This window comes from Taurulus bubalis (genome assembly GCF_910589615.1).
Source record: "Taurulus bubalis genome assembly, chromosome: 3".
NCBI classification, from domain to species: Eukaryota; Metazoa; Chordata; class Actinopteri; order Perciformes; family Cottidae; genus Taurulus; species Taurulus bubalis.
Window position 1 is genome coordinate 726,496 of NC_136591.1, and position 17,632 is coordinate 744,127.

Sequence of the window (17,632 nt, forward strand, 5' to 3'; positions counted from 1 at the left end):
GTCGTTTCGGTCCTGGAATGAAAGGCTGTCAAAGTGAGAATTCTCAAGTCGTGGAATATCTTTTCGACTTTACCACAAATAAGCTACACAGATACAGCAGCATGACAGGGTCCAGGCAAACACAGGATGGGACTCCAACCAAAGAGGGTACAGCGACAGGGTGAGCTAGAATTACTGCCTCACAGTGGTATGCCTCAGCCAACACTCATGTTTCAGTTTCCATCCATGTCTGTCCAATATGAGACAAGTAACTCCATACATACAATCTGGAGTGAGTATTTCAACCCAAATTGCCAAGATTTTCAGCTTTTGTCAAATATTTCTACATAAAATACACACTATTTCCTATCATGGCACTGATTGTTGTATTGGACGTTTGGTGCAGCTTTGTGCATATGAAGTACTTTTCCTACACTAGGTTCAGTATTTTGTACCCACTGAGGTCTCCATGAGGAAACAGTGCCTCAGCGTATCTTTGCATCATGGTTTTTATCATATCTTGCGAGAAGTTATTTTTCATGCATTTTCCTACCAATATGCAGCAACACATACTAATCAGTGTTTTTGCAAAAAAACTAGAGAGGTGGGTTTAGGACAATATTGTGGTTAGTTTTACGGAAGTTACGTGACAAATATGTAAACGTGGGTTCCACACAGGACACGAACAGAGGCCTCCTGGGTGAAGGTCTGGTGGTGTTAGACCCTCCCTTCCACACAGGACACGAACAGAGGCCTCCTGGGTGAGGGTCTGGTGGTGTTAGACCCTCCCTTCCACACAGGACACGAACAGAGGCCTCCTGGGTGAAGGTCTGGTGGTGTTAGACCCTCCCTTCCACACAGGACACGAACAGAGGCCTCCTGGGTGAGGGTCTGGTGGTGTTAGACCCTCCCTTCCACACCAACCGTGACTGAACACTCTTTATACCTGGTCACCCTTCTTTGTCTACAAGTATGTGGATGACTTACACATTGATTATGTGGCTTGTACACACATTATAGTGCGTTGCTTCTTGGAGTGCACAGAGTCTGAGAACAGCCTGCTCTCAGTGTGTTTCTCCTGGGTAGCACTCTGGCCTCTTCACCTGTGAGTCCTTTCCTCCACCCTTTCCTCAGCAGCCCTCATCTTTGAGAGGCCTTGCCGGTCAGTTTGATTATACCCTGTCCACACTTGGGAAGAACAGGTACACTGGTGGCCGTTGGGGTTGCTCTGGCACTTCAAAGGATACGCTTGTTTTTTTATTGGCTCTCTCATTGAATCGTCACTACATCAAACCCCTTTCATTCTGATGTTATGAGGACATTATTCACAATCTTTTCATATTAATGGCCTATGCATCCTGGTAATTACTTCTCTGCTAGCGCCATCCACAGGACACACTTGATATTTGTAGGGATGCAGCGCTGAAAACCGTATAGAGATATGCTAATTACAGCAATTAAGTGGGGCATCGAACCAACATTGTTTCAGACGGATATCTTAACCCTTTGACTGTGGCCATGCTCCTGTCTTTGGACGACCAAGAAGAGAATGCTGTTTGCATGTTCCATGCAATTGCTTTTTGTATTGGTGCAGCAGTAACACACACTGAACGTCTTTGACCTCCGCTCAAACATTATGTTTGTCACGACCACTACAATTAGGCTTCTAATAAATATCTACAGCTAGGAGATTATGTATTTGTCCGTCTGTCCCCGGCTAATCTCTCGTACTACCGAACCCGTCGGCCAGAGATTTCTTTAACCTCACTCATGACTGCGTGCTCCAGGATCCATTGTGGTTGCAGCAATTCATACGTTTGTAAAACTAAATAGCATCAACTGTTTTATAGTGATTACTCGCTTCTCTTCACCGGCCAGTAGGGGCCGCAAGTGATCAACAACCGCTTCACTTTGGACTGTCCTTCCCGCCACGGATCATGAATTGTTCCTTATTTACAAACCAAGGTAAACGTAGCTGCTGGGCAACAGCAATGGGATAAACTGTGGGGTTTCCAACTGGTCTCTGTAATTAGCTGCAGAGCAGGACACTTTTGTATTTTCAAAATAAATGTACTTGACGCGCCACATGCTTCAGGACGCGGCAGCCAGGAGAGCTTTCTGATGCACTCGCCGTCTAGACAGTCGTGTATTCGTTCAATCAAACATGACAGCAGTGGTCACTGCACACACACTTGGCAGAGCTCTGAGTGCAGTTTCCTGTTTTTACTTGTGTGCATCTTGGTAATTCATAATACAGAAAACATTATACACACACAGTGTTGTGACACTCTTGGATCCCCAGCTGGAAAGAATGCAGGATCTCAAAGCACAAACCAGCAAGCTGACATTTGCAAATACAAGATATATACAAACATTACAATGAGATGTCTCCATCCACAGTACCTAGGTCCCCATATAGCAGGTGTCAGCTCTGAATATGAATAACTCGGGCTATGACTCCACTACTGTACAATACACTGTTTATAGACACAGATCAGCTTCTGGCTGAAGATGCTTTCAGAGAGCGAAGCTGAGTTTCCAAAGTCACCGTGATGGCAGCTCGGCCCTGAGCGCAGTGGCAAAGGGGCGGATGCCAGTTTTCAGCTCATCATGATCATGTGCCGCTCGAGGATGTCGCATTACTGGTAGTGATTCCACATAAATGAGGGATTTCAGTATGTTAGTGAGTAAAAACAAAGAAGGACAAAAGGATGTTGAATAGAGGATTGGCTCAGGATGCAAGACGAGGTGTTTGTTGTAATAACTTAATATCACAATGGAGCAGAGCAGAAGAGGAAAAGACCCAGAGAAAATACAAAAGAGCAAGCAGCAACAACTCAATGCAGTCAATGCCTGAGTGGCTTTATATACACTGCTGCTCCACCCTGATGGGACGAAACCAACACATCGGGGTTACCAAGCTGTACAGAGAGAAAGGACAGGATGGAGACATTTGATGTGTGTGTGTGTGTGGGGGGGGGAGACATAATTAAATATAATATGTATTAGAAGCATCGCCTTTTCCCGAATGTTTTTTCTCCTAGAGTAATGTATTCCCAGGTCGGCAGGCTGGCTGAGGGGAGCAGCCTCTGAAGCCGACCAGGTAATCTGAATTGAACAATGATAACTCCTGTCTGCCCACGCAGACACAACCTCTGTGTGACCACCCAACAGCAGAGCTCGTGGACTCTCTCCCATGAGCATCGTCACCTCGTCAGCATGGGACTCCTCACATGTGTACAGGACCACACATGATCCAGGAGGGATCCAGCAAAGGCTCCAGAGACTTATCCGGTATTTTACTGTCCAGCTGACAGAGGACTGCCACAAGTAATACTACAACCTATAATGGACATACAGCTCTTCTTCATGTTGTTTTGCAACAACTGGGAACACGTCTAGTATATTCAGTTACTGTGAAATCAAATCCCTCATCGAGGGGATCCCTAAAACCCTCCAGGACCCCAGAACCCACTGAGCGTGGTTCACTTCACCGAGTCTCTACTGAGATGAACTTTTATATTTAACATTCCTAGAATCTGCTGATGTCATGAACCAAAGGAAAGAGGTGCCTCTCATTCACTCACACTTTTAATATAATATTTCCCCCATGCACATGAACAGCTTAGCATGGAGCTGCTGACTGCAGGCCGGCCAGCAGAGCGCTGAGAGGAGCTTCTTCCACTTCATGTGGACATGGTCTGCTTGTGCAACCTGCAGCTGGACTCTACTCTCTGTGGTGCAGACGCTGTGGAGGTCCATGGGCGGGTCGGTAACACCTGTTCTGCACTTCATTTCATTTCATTGTTTATGCTGCAGCACAATGCACACTAATCAACAGTAACACTGGAAGTGAGCCAGAGAGGCTCGTTTTCATCTGCTGTCCCTGGACACACTTCTTTTTTATGGCAGCCTGAAATAAGAAGAATTCCATATAATAATGCAACTAAGATTCATGGATAGACAGACAGTAACGTAGAGAGGAAGCTAGTTCACATCCAAGCTGAATAAACGTGTACCTACAGTGTGAGCACCTATACAACACTGGAGGCTCACACAATACATCCAACCTGAGCAAGACCATGTTCACCAACAGGTTCACTAACGCTTCACCTCATGGCAGCACGCCGACCCTTAAGGCGGTTTGAGTGTGTTGTGCGTTTCTTTTGTGCGTCTGTGTGATGAAGAGCATTCCACCAGTTTCCTGAATTCACAGAAAATTCTGATTTGCTAGAAAAAGCAGAGCTGCACGTTTATGTGCCACAGCTGTCAGGTGGATGGATTATCTTAAAAAGTGCTCCTTAATTTGGATTTTTACACATTTGTGACCTACATGTAACAGTGTATGTGCGTAGGAAAGGTAGCAGATCGTTTATTTATTACTTTCATACGTGCACACTGAATAGAAGAAGAAAATGAAGGCATCCACCTTTTGCAAAAAAATAAAAGTATCCACCAACACAAGGCCTTCTCTGTCTGTCACACACACACACACACACACACACACACACACACACACACACACACACACACACACACACACACACACACTTCACAGCGTTGCATCAGAGCAGGACCGGCCCTCAGTGGCCCCACATCAGACAGAACCCTTCACACACACTGCATCACCTGCATGCCCGGCTGCTGGCGGTGTGTGTAGAGAAAGCACGCGTGTGCGGTCGTGCGTGTGCGGTCGTGCGTGTGCGGTCGTGCGTGTGCGCGCACAAGAGGGGAGATAAAAGGCAAAGAGCACGGAGAGATGGATGTGACCCGCGTGACGGACACGGGGAACGAGGAGGAGGGGAGAGAACCTTTGTACTGAAACTTCAAAAGCAACATGGAGCCTCAGGGGACCCTCGTCTCCATCACTCCTCTGCATCCTCAAATCTGATTGGCTGTGGCTGGAATGTGGAGCAAGCTTCACCTTGACATTCACAAGGTGTAGGAGGGATGGAAGGGAGGGGGACGAACCACTCTAATGTACATTATGATTGATAATTGATGCAATTTCAGGATATTTTCTTGTGTTACATTCGGACCAGTCTCCAAGGTGTGTGTGTGTGTGTGTGTGTGTGTGTGGACTGTTAGACAAGTGAAAGTTCCTGCAATGCCAGCAGCAGAGACACCCGACCCGGGAAGAGTGATGAGAGGAAGAGAGAAGCAGTGAGTCAACTCCTCAAATATATATTCCATGTCCACAGCTCCCTGGCCGTATTTTAACGGTGTGGAAAAAAAAATGAAGAATTCTGTGAAATGTTCAACTTTGGTGACCTTTGACACGCTGATCCGGCGACGCACATGGAAAGACTTGAGGCTGAATTCAACCCCTGATTGTAACCATTAGCATGTGGCTACGTGTGTTAGCAGTTAGCTTCACCGTCACACTTCTAGAACTGAGTGACCTCTCCAGACCACTACAGTGCTTTGTTCATTGGGTTTGCAGGGGAAGAGGCTTCCTCCTGGATTCCGTTTGTTTTAGACGTGTCACAAAGACCTCATCGTATTCAGCTGAAGTCAAGGATGGATGCCGTGGAGGAGTGTTTGCTCCAGGGAAAGAAGACAGTCGCCGGTAGGAGGAACGATTCAAGTCCCAAAGAGAAGCGATTCACAGCGAATAGCTCCAGTTGGTATGTTCCAGATTCAGATTCAAGGTCGTCACTCTTCAGTTCCACAGACGGCCAACGGCCTCCAGATCCAGACCCATGTTGATGTGATGAGAGCAGCTAGAAGCATGCACAGTAATCACATGTACACATGTGTGTCAGCAGCATGCACAGTAATCATGCTACCTGCCATTAACCCCTTCAACACTGAGGAGCAGCCTGTGTGTGAGCTGGCAGAGCGACAACACGTCAACACATGTTGTCAGAGTTGGGATCACATCCGTCCTCCGGGCTGCAGGATGTCTGACATCCAAACGGAGTTCCTGACTGTCCATGGCATGGTGGATGTGAGCTGTCACAGTTGTCCCACCACACGTCCACCGAGCGGTCCTCGTTATTATTTATGAAGTGTGCACAACGCGTTGGTGCTGTTTTGCACACATCACCTGCTGCAGCTGGAAACCTGCATTCTGCACCGCTAGTGGACCACGTGTTCTGAAAGGCTGCACGTTAAGAGAAGTGCCTTATAGTGTGAATATGTAGAGGGGTATGAAAACACGCTTATGAAATCACGCTCTTATGAAAACACGCTTATGAAATCACGTGTATGGAATCACGCTCTTATGAAATCACGTGTATGGAAACACGCTCTTATGAAAACACGCGCTTATGGAAACACGCTCTTATGAAATCACGCTCTTATGAAATCACATTTATGAAATCACGCTCTTATGAAATCACGCTCTAATAAAATCACGCTTTTGGAATCACGCTTATGGAAACACGCTTTTATGAAAACATGCTTATGGAATCACGGTCTAATGAAATCATGCTTATGAAATCACGCTTATGAAATTACACTCTTATGAAATCACGCTTATGAAATCACGCTTATGAAATCATACCTATGGAAACACGCTCTTATGAAATCACGCTCTTATGAAATCACACTCTTATGAAATCACGGTTATGAAATCACATTTATGAAATCACACTCTTATGAAAACACGCTTATGAAATCACACCTATGGAAACACGCTCTTATGAAATCACACTCTTTTGAAATCACACTCTTTTGAAATCACACTCTTATGAAATCACGGTTATGAAATCACATTTATGAAATCACATTTATGAAATCACGCTCTTATGAAAACACGCTTATGGAATCACGCTCTAATGAAATCACGCTAATGGAATCACGCTCTTATAAAATCACGCTCTTTTGAAATCACGCTCTTATGAAATCACGCTTATGGAAACACGCTCTTATGAAATCACGCTCTTATGAAACCACGCTTATGGAATCACGCTCTTATGAAATGACATTTATGAAATCACGCTTATGGAATCACGCTCTAATGAAATCACGCTCTTATGAAATCACATTTATGAAATCATGCTCTTATGAAACCACGCTTATGAAATCACATTTATGAAATCACGCTCTTATGAAATCACGCTCTTATGAAAACATGCTAATGGAATCACGCTCTAATAAAATCACGCTCTAATAAAATCACACTTATGAAATCACGCTTATGGAAACACGCTCTTATAAAATCACGCGTATGGAAACATGCTCTTATGAAATCACGCTCTTATGAAAACATGGTTATGGAAACACGCTCTTATGAAAACACGCTCTTCTGAAAACACGCTCTTATGAAATCACGCTCATGAAATCACGCTCTTATGAAATCACACGTATGGAAACACGCTCTTATGAAATCACGCTCTTATGAAAACACGGTTATGAAAACACGCTCTTATGAAATCACGCTTATGGAATCACGCTCTTATGGAATCACGCTTATGAAATCACGCTCTTATGAAAACACGCTTATGGAATCACGCTCTTATGAAATCACGCTAATGGAATCACGCTTTTATGAAATCATGCTCTTTTGAAATCACGCTCTTATGAAATCACGCTTATGGAAACACGCTCTTATGAAATCACGCTCTTATGAAATCACGCTCTTATGAAATGACATTTATGAAATCACGCTTATGGAATCACGCTCTAATGAAATCACGCTCTTATGAAATCACATTTATGAAATCATGCTCTTATGAAACCACGCTTATGAAATCACATTTATGAAATCACATTTATGAAATCACGCTCTTATGAAATCACGCTCTTATGAAAACACGCTAATGGAATCACGCTCTAATAAAATCACACTTATGAAATCACGCTTATGGAAACACGCTCTTATGAAATCACGCGTATGGAAACATGCTCTTATGAAATCACGCTTTTATGAAAACACGGTTATGGAAACACGCTCTTATGAAAACACGCTCTTATGAAAACACGCTCTTATGAAAACACGCTCTTATGAAATCACGCTTATGAAATCACGCTCTTATGAAATCACACGTATGGAAACACGCTTATGAAATCACGCTCTTATGAAATCACACGTATGGAAACACGCTCTTATGAAATCACGCTCTTATGGAAACACGCTTATGAAATCACGCTCTTATGAAATCACACGTATGGAAACACGCTCTTATGAAAACACGCTCTCATGAAATCACGCTCTCATGAAATCACGTGTATGGAAACACGCTCTTATGAAATCATGCTCTTATGAAAACACGCTTATGAAATCACGCTCTTATGAAATCACACGTATGGAAACACGCTTATGAAATCACGCTCTTATGAAATCACACGCATGGAAACACGCTCTTATGAAATCACGCTCTTATGGAAACACGCTTATGAAATCACGCTCTTATGAAATCACACGTATGGAAACACGCTCTTATGAAAACACGCTCTCATGAAATCACGCTCTCATGAAATCACGTGTATGGAAACACGCTCTTATGAAATCATGCTCTTATGAAAACACGCTTATGAAATCACGCTCTTATGAAATCACGTGTATGGAAACACGCTCTTATGATATCACGCTCTTATGAAATCATGCTCTTATGAAATCACGCGTATGGAAACACGCTCTTATGATATCACACTCTCATGAAATCACGCGTATGGAAACACGCTCTTATGAAATCACGCGTATGGAAACACGCTCTTATGAAATCACACTCTTATGAAATCACACTTATGGAACCACGATCATTTCTAAGTTCATGAAGTTCCATTTCTTCTCCTTGTTTCTCCCTAACTTCCACCAGGGGGCAGCATATGAGTCCACCAACGCCAGCAGTAGCATGACGTGTTGCTGCAGCACGCCTTCAGTAGATGAGGGTTTACTTTCATACAGTTTACACCTAAACGAGTCATTTCTACCCAGCAGCCCCAGAGCTCCGCCCCCTGAGGAGGGACCTCTCAGACGGTACAGTACGCGCTTGATCACCGTGGAAATCTAGGTTGCTTCCATGTCAGCCGTGCAGCATAATTAATATTCATTTCCTGCTGAGCCTAACAGCGGTTGTTATTTTCTTGTCAAAGAGGAGTTCCCCTCCTCCTCCATCGCTCTTCTTCCTGTCTTTCCTGATTCCCCCTCTTCATTCTCTCTCCTTCACATCCCACCTTCCCGGTCTCCACCTCTCAGCGGCGTGGATCATTATTCTGACTGACAGGACTCACCGTCACAGCGATCCACACATGCGGTCCTTTCTCTCAGGAACGTTGTCGTCCTCTTCCTTTCAGAGTCTGATGCACACCTGTGTCTGTGTTGTGCTTTCGGCCCGTTAAGAGATAAACTCCACTAACTCTGGCTCTGTGTGTGATTATGTACGCTCAGTGTGTGTGTGTGTGTGTGTGTGTGTGTGTGTGTCCACAGATAATGTTGCATACTACTGGACCCATCAGCATTCATGACCGTATGCTCAAGTGATCCACCATTTTTATTTCCTTCACCTTCTTCCTCCTCACCTGCTGGTCGGGGGAGGGGCGTCATCAATAACCTCTTCACCAGCAGAAAGGCTTCCCTGAGGAAACAACCCGGTCTGTCAGCACCTGTGTGTGTTTGTTGTCAACGTAGAACAAGTCACTGCTCATATTTTGTAAATGTTCCTATGAAAGCCTGCAACACCTGTCCATGTCCTGTTCAGGCAACACAAGTGGAGAGTTAGTTTAGGAACAGGTGGTTGTTTGGGTTGAGATAACGACGTCATTACAGAAGGTCAGCGTCGGGTTTCTCCGTCTCCTGAGAGACCAGCGGTGTGTTCAGGGTCCGCCCGCCTGGGTGGGCTTTTGTGCCTCTTGCTTTTGCTCTTTTTATTGAGAGCTAATGTCATTTGTGTGAGGGAATCTGACATCATGACTTATGAAGTTGAGTCACAGTAGTTTGACCTGGAACACGCAGACTGAGCGCCCTCCTTCTGTCCTCCATCAGCAGCTGATAGTCACACACATCTATAACTCATATTCACGTTCATCCTCGTAGTTCATTCTTCGTCTCCTTCATTTGTGAAGATTATCTTGCTGAACTAAACGTGTCAGAACCATAAACGTGTGTTTGCCACACAGCTTATTTCCAGCACTAATAAATAACGAGAGAGAGACGATCCCCTTGGCTCTATAGGCTGGACATCGTACCTCTGACCTCCGCCTGCGTCCCGGGGAGGAAGAGAATGTGCTCGATGCAGGAATACGATAGAAGTCAGCAATGGATGCTCTCGCTCTAATGCAGTTTACTGCTTACTTCCAACTTACGTTCACAAATAATTCACACCGGAGCTGCACCTGAGCCCATTCTGCTTTATTTACTTTTATATATTTTCATAAAATGAATGCACAGCTGGGTTTCCATGCTGATCATGATTCCAACACCTGGTGATGTTCTGCTCTTCGGCTCAGTGGAGATCACGTATGACAGGAAGCCTGAGTGAGAGGCGGGATTGTTAAAATAATGGTTTTATTGGTTTATTTCTTTCTTACGAATACTTAATGCTGTTCTCCGTATTTCGTGAAATCTTTGAACCACAAAAAGTATATAAATAAATCACACCAGTGCCTCTGAGGGGAAAAGCAGCCCGAGTCCAACGGACATCCCGGATGTTTATCAAATAAAAGCTTCTTTCATCACTCTTTAATCAAATCAAGCGTTTTTTAATCAAAGCCTTCACGCCGTTCGTCAAAACCAGTTCCCACTTGAGCTCAGCCAATCTCCATCGCACGTCGCTCGGCACAGCGCTCTTAATTAGTTTCCTTGATGAGTCCGGTCCCTCAGGGTCGGCTCTGCTCCGGCGGACCGGGTCCCACGGGGGTTTCAACCTTCCAGCTCGGCTTCCCCGCTGCTCTCTCTGGCTGATTGTGATAGCCGGTCGCCTCCGGCGGTACATCCAGGAGATGCTAATGAGTAGCTTTGGGATCTTGAAACAGGAACTCTGAGGCCGGTCCACCGATCCATGAATAAACCAAGCGGTGCGTGCGGACCGTGCAGTTGCTGAATGACTGCACGTCTCAGTGAGAGGCGTCAGGAAGGCGTCTGTGTTGCTTTGATGTGCTTTTCATGCACGCGCTGCGAGCACTGGAGGTGTTGGCATCGGCGGTGTGCGTGTGATGTCACGCTGTGTGGAAACCGCCTTTGTCACTCCTCCATGAGCGGTTCATCTCAGTGAAACCCTCACCCGCTGTGAGCCACCAGCCGCTTGGAGTGGGCGTCGTCATCGGATCGGATCCCGATGTGAGCGGGACCCGACCTCGGACCGGACAGACTTGATCAGAGTGGGAACGGGAGGGTGATGTAAGTGAACCCGTCCACGTCCTCAGGCGGTCAGAGCATCTGATGAGCCGGGACAGATGGTTCAAACACACCCAGGACTTTCACACAGGAGGCCGCTGTTCATGTTAACATTGACTTACGTAACTTACGTACATCGGACCGAGTGCTTTCCTTGCCTCGGCCTAGCCATGCTGTTTGTTGTGTGATAAACCTACAGTGGAGGTTTATTTCAACGGACACGGAGCATGTAACACCGTCCAGCATGAACACCAGAGGAGCACTGAGCGCTTCACAGGTTCAAAGGTCGACCACCGACCCATCGCAACATTTGGGACTCAGACTGGTCGCCATCCTAAGGAGCTAGTCTCCTGTTCATGAGCGACGTTTGACTGCAGTCAATGGTTACCATGGGAGTACACACACACACACACACACACACACACACCCCAATATAAGCTCACTTTATTTGTATGTATGTTACATGAAGTACACACTCAACTAGAATGAGAAGAGTACTTATTTGAACCCAAACTACAATATTTGAAACAAGTAACAACTTTTACAAAGAAATACAGATAAATAATTGAATCTATCTTGAATGTTTATTTTGAAGAGTCGGTGAGTAACAAACACAACATTTTAGTTTCCTGTGAACACGAGACGTTTATTCAGAAAAGACGTGACGATGCAAAACTGACACGCCGACATCAGAGCTCTGACCGAGCGTTGCCATTAGTCGATGAGTTGTTGAAAGCAGCATCTAAGCCGTGCTATCTTTCCCTATGGTGCAAGAAAACCATCCCGAGCTGTTTGCTTCATCTCACTCCTCTGATCGGACCGTCTCCTGGTGAGTGACCTCGTGGCTCTGGGCCTCTTCCCACCAGTCAAGTGGCAGTTCACATCCAGATGCAACCAACATGTCATCCCTTCATCCTTTATCCTATTGGACATCTGTGTGAAATTGGCGTAATTGGCACGTCAGTTCTAAAATGATGCCACTGTGAGGTCACAGTGACCTTGGACCGTCAGTTGATCCTTGAGTCCAGCTGGACGTTTGTGCCAAATTTGAAGAAATCCCCTTCAAATGTTCCTGAGACATCACGTTCACGACAATGATCCGGTCGCGGCTGTTGGCCGGCGTCGAGGCAGAAACCAATGAAACACTAGAACCAGAAACACTAAGGAAGGTGTAGAGAGAGGGATGGATGCAGAGAAAGAGAACGAGGGAGGGGGAGAGGTGGTGGAACCGAGGAGGAGAGGGAGGAAAAGGGGCAAGACAGGTCCAAAAATAAAGGCAGGAAGAGCGCTAATGAGTATACTCAGGTTTGCTTAGTTGCTGTGACAACGCGCCGCCTCATTGCTTCAAGCCGACTGCATATCTAATGAACAACACACACACTCACACACACACACACTCACACACACACACTCACACACACTCACGCAGTTGAGAGTAAAGAACACAGTATTTCCCCTCGAGCTATTTTCATCTGCGCTGGTTTTTCAGGCATCCCAAACCCATCGGAACACAGCGCTCAGCGTGGATTGAGAGCACATGAAAATGGCACGTGTCCATACGCCTGCATGTGTGTCTGCGGCGAAAACTACCAAGTAGGTGTGCCAACAAAAAGAAAACGCGGCCAAAGCTTTTAACCAAATCAATCAGGACCACCGAGCCAGCTGGACGCAGCTGAATGGTTTTAGCAGAGGGAAGCAGAGCTCTGGGAAAGAAATACATTTAAAAAAAGAACTTCACAATGCAGCAGATCCTCCTGCATCGGGACCTCTGACGCTCACACTGACAGGCACAGTGTGCAGCAGTCGAAATATAGCCGGTAAACTGTGAGGAGATGTATGAATCTGACTGGACGTATGGGGAAGGGAAATTGTCGCTTGAGGCACTTGGCAGGGATGTCCTCCCTTTCCACTTGTTTGAGTCACTAGATGAAGCTCTTTGCCAATCTCCAGATACAACTTCAAATACAGTAAAGGAAGGTAGGACACTATGATGATATATATATACAATATGTATATATATATACTTTGAGCTGATGGACTTTTGTTTAGCACTGAACAGGGTTTATAAGATTGTTTGCATCTATTTGAGTAAGTACCTTGATTTCTCAGTTATCTATTTGACTGGATTAGCCAAAAAACAATCACATCGGGTCATTTCTTGCATTGCAATGTAAAAGAATGCTGAATAATTTGCGTAGACCGATGTCCAGTTCTAGGAATGAAGCAGTTCAGTTCCATGTCGAACCAAGACGACCGTTTGAGGGTCGAACACGGCAGTCTGTTTGGGTCGGAACCAAGAGGAACACAATGGTTCACTGTTGCATTTTAGTTCTGGTTCCTCTTCACACTGACTTTTCAAATGAGCCAATAGGAGAGACAATAAAGCCAAACAGACCGACAGTAACTGACAGTTGATTGGACAGTTTTGGTGACTGTCATTCTGCATCTTCATGGACCAATGAGGAAGACGTTCTAGAAGTTTATGCAGGACTTCAATGCTTCTGATGTGTATATTCATGTCCGTCGGTGTCACAAAGAGCTCACAAAGAAAGGACTGATTTGGAGCATTACTTCAATAAATAGACTGCAAAGACTGCTTTAATGATGACCAACAGGCATCTTGTACAGTAATGATCCAGGGCTTATTACTGTGGGATCGCCTTTCATGGATCCAATGAAGTGACAAAGAATACGTAACAGATGTTTTACAGCCTTTGACCCGTTAATCAGGTTAATAATTGACATGCTCATATAAATGACCATAAAGATCAATAGATGGCTTCCTGAATGGATTTCATGACCAGCAGATGGATTCATTCATAGTTTACTTTTTGAAATCATGCTGAAATCACACATTTGCTATCAGAACATCCTATAGTATGTTCGTTTGATTTCACACCACAAACGGCACCAGAGTCTGCTTTCAAGAGACCCCCCTTTGCAAGCGGTCTCGGCTTGGTTAAGTCCACACTGGGGATTCCACCTGACAGCTTTCACACCAACACACCAACAGAACTAACGGGCCAAGGGACCGGACTCTGCTTTAACCCAACCAAAAGGGTTAGAACTCTTTTACTACCATCCGGTAAAACACTACTCCAGTAATATTAGAAGTTCACTACAGGATTCATTGACATGAACCACGAAATAAATTAGACTGTGGAACTGCTAAAACATCAAGAACCCAAATGTTGCGACCTGCCAGAGATCCATCCTTTTGATCGCCCAGAGCCAGATCATCGATCCCAGCTCTAACGGATCATCTACACGATAACTGTTCTGATCCAATAATGTCACAGGTTGGGTACGTCTTTGTTCTCTGCTTTGTTAAGCAATGTTTTATTATGGAAACACTGGGATGCCATGTACTCAACATCCATTGGGTGGTATTGGACTTCGTCGCACATCAGCAGCTACTACCCCCAGTGATCACATGTAGGTCACAGCAAGGACGCTGCATCTGGATGTGTGCACGTACTGTAGGTTGCCTCGCCCGCGTTTACGTGTGAATGCATGTGTGTGTTTGTTTTCCTGCAAAAGCACTGCGGGGAGAACGTTTTCAACAGAACCCCGGGGGCCCTCCACTCGGCCCCCCGGGGTTTTGTTGAAAACAACACTGATGACCAAGATCAGCTGTTCAACCGATGAACCTCCAGCATGAAACAGACTCACACTCGCACAGCGCTCTGAGAGGTGGAGGGAGAAGCAGATGTCACACTGGAGCTGGGAGGAGGCCTCTTCTAATCCTCACACTGACTCCTCGAGGCACACACACACACACACACACACACACACACACACACACACACACACACACAGACAGCATGCTCTGCAGAGCGCAGCACTGAACCTCTCCATCTCCGTCTCCCCTTTGATGTCAGTGCAACACGAGGCAAGAAGACAAAGGAAGCATCACTGTGCAAATCAAAAATTCATTAAAACCGCACTAGCCAGACCTGTGGAATACTGATAAGCAGCTCGAAATACTTACATAACTCGAGAAATTGTCAAGCAGAGGCCTTGCATTTGCTGAGGAATTTGTGAAACGCTCCATTTGGAAGTATCAGATATCAGCAGAAAGCACGGTGTCATCTGCAACTTCTTCCACTTCGTTTGATGTACTTTCTCATTGAAGCACGCGTTCTTCAAGCATTCATAATTATAAGCCAGCTACCCATCATATTTAGCGTCTGAACGTCACTAAGGAGATGGGATTGGACCCTCTGCGCTCACCTTTCTCAGCAGGTTGCAGATCCTCTCGATGTTCCGCAGTCTCTCCCTCTGTGAGGAGACAAACAGGGAAAAGGTTACTTCATAGCTTCTGAAGATTTACAGAAGATTTTAGTGTTGACGTCTGACATCTGGTGAAAGATGAAACAGAATAGAAACAAAACAAGTTTGTCCTTGTGCTGAAAGTAGGTGAAATACATTTCCAAAAAGCAAATTATAAACTGGAACAGAAACTACAGAGACAAATACAGCCAACAGGAAACATCTGGGTGTGGACTCCAGGCCACAAAGAGGGCAGGGCAACGTTCACGGTAACTGGAAGCGTCAGGAAGAGCATTGCCGGTTGGAATAATAGCAGCATCCATGGTTCTAAATGCTAAATCGGGGAGGCAGTTCACCCTCGCTCCTTTAACTATGTCCTGTATTGAACCAGGTGTTTTTTAGCATCTCATATGAGACAGGAAGTTTGTCACGTCTACATTTCCGTCCGGCCTGGGCGGATAGTGTCATCAAGCCAGGGCTGGGGTTTACATGTAGCTCCAGTACGGAGCACCTTAGTGGAGGTACAGTCAAATCATGAGAGTGCATGAGCGCTAGAGAATCATATGATGGGGCAGTGGTCAGATATAGAGAGCTGACGTTCAGTAAAGACTAAAGCCCACGTTTATGAATTCACTGCACAGACGCTGAGCAGCTTAGAAAGATTCAGTATTCTTTAAGAACTCAATGGCAAGTCTGTTTGTCGTCAACGTGGATGTTAAAATGTTAAAATCAGCTGAGATGATGAGGGACACGCTCAGGTGGGATTTCAGCGGTTGAGGAAAGGATTGGCTCTCAGGTGAGGGTCTAGGACTAGGACTAAGACTAGGACTAAGACTAAGACTAGGACTAGGACTAGGACTAGGACTAAGACTAAGACTAGGACTAAGACTAGGACTAGGACTAGGACTAAGACTAGGACTAGGACTAGGACTAAGACTAAGACTAGGACTAGGACTAGGACTAGGACTAAGACTAAGACTAAGACTAGGACTAGGACTAAGACCTCTCTGGACTATTGAAGACAGCAGTCTTTGGGATCGGCTCCACATTACCGGTGTAGTTTCTCAGCAAGAAATTCACTCATCGAATTTCAGAGGAGAGATTAATAAGGGAGCTTTTGGTCTTGCAGCAGTCACAGTGGTTATCATTGTGTTTATATAAGGGGCCATTCTTCAATATTTGAGTGTTCTCAGCTTGTGTAATGAACTGTAAAAGGCTTAAATCAGCAGTCGCCACAATGCTGACTCTCACACACCATTTCACCAGAGCTTTTAACACCATCATTAAATATTAACGGATTCCTATAGAGACGCAGTCCGGACTTGACTGGGCTCCGCGGGAGGCGTCGCACAACCCGGCTGCTTATGAATCATATATTGATCTGAGCGTCACGCTGTTGGTGCTTTTGGACAGTCAGTTTGACTTCATCTCTCGCTTCTTACGAGCAAACGTCATCAGTCAGGCTCCGAGGGAACTATGAGGTCTATAAAAAAGCATTTGCACTTATACGGAACATCAAAGCCCGCCTGTCTTGAGCTCAACAGATATTTAGTCACCGCATAAGAAAAACAGGATTAAAATGTGGGGGAATGCGCTGGAATAATTGGAGTTAAAACACTATCAACACTGTGTTTATGAGTGTTTAGTCTGCTTTTTGGAATTTCATATACTGAAAACCAGAGGCACTAACTGCATCTACAGTACACACTAACTTACCTGTGCATTATTTATATAATATGTTTAATGTGGCGCGCTGGCAAGTGTGAGAAAGAGAAATCATTCAATACAGAAGCAGACACTCACATCTGCCCATCCATATATTTCCCATGAAATATGATTTTTATTTACCAAAGGGCTGGCTTAACTTTGACTCAATGCAATTTGTTTGAAGTATTGGATTTCTTTTATTTAACAGTGATCCTTTCAGGGGCGGTTCCAGAGCTACCTCTCGTGTTATGTTTCAATCTTTTAATCTTCTAGATTGTTTTGATGCACGTTGCCTATTTTTTGGAGATATGGACCATGGAGACGTCTGTCAAGTATAATTGAACTAGATGTCACGAGACTAATAACAAAATACATTTGAAAAACCCAACAGCA

The 17,632-nt window shown here is 45.1% G+C and overlaps 1 protein-coding gene across 1 annotated transcript in view; it reads right to left on the reverse strand.

Moving 5' to 3' along the window:
• The window catches only part of cnih3 (cornichon family AMPA receptor auxiliary protein 3), a gene marked incomplete at both ends in the record, with an annotated part of 73,810 nt that overhangs the window by 32,619 nt on the left and 23,559 nt on the right, over positions 1 to 17,632 (reverse strand). The window contains one exon of the mRNA XM_079215585.1: positions 15,494 to 15,541. Within this exon, the coding sequence (XP_079071711.1) occupies positions 15,494 to 15,541 (48 nt within the window). The remainder of the gene's footprint in view (positions 1 to 15,493; positions 15,542 to 17,632) is intronic.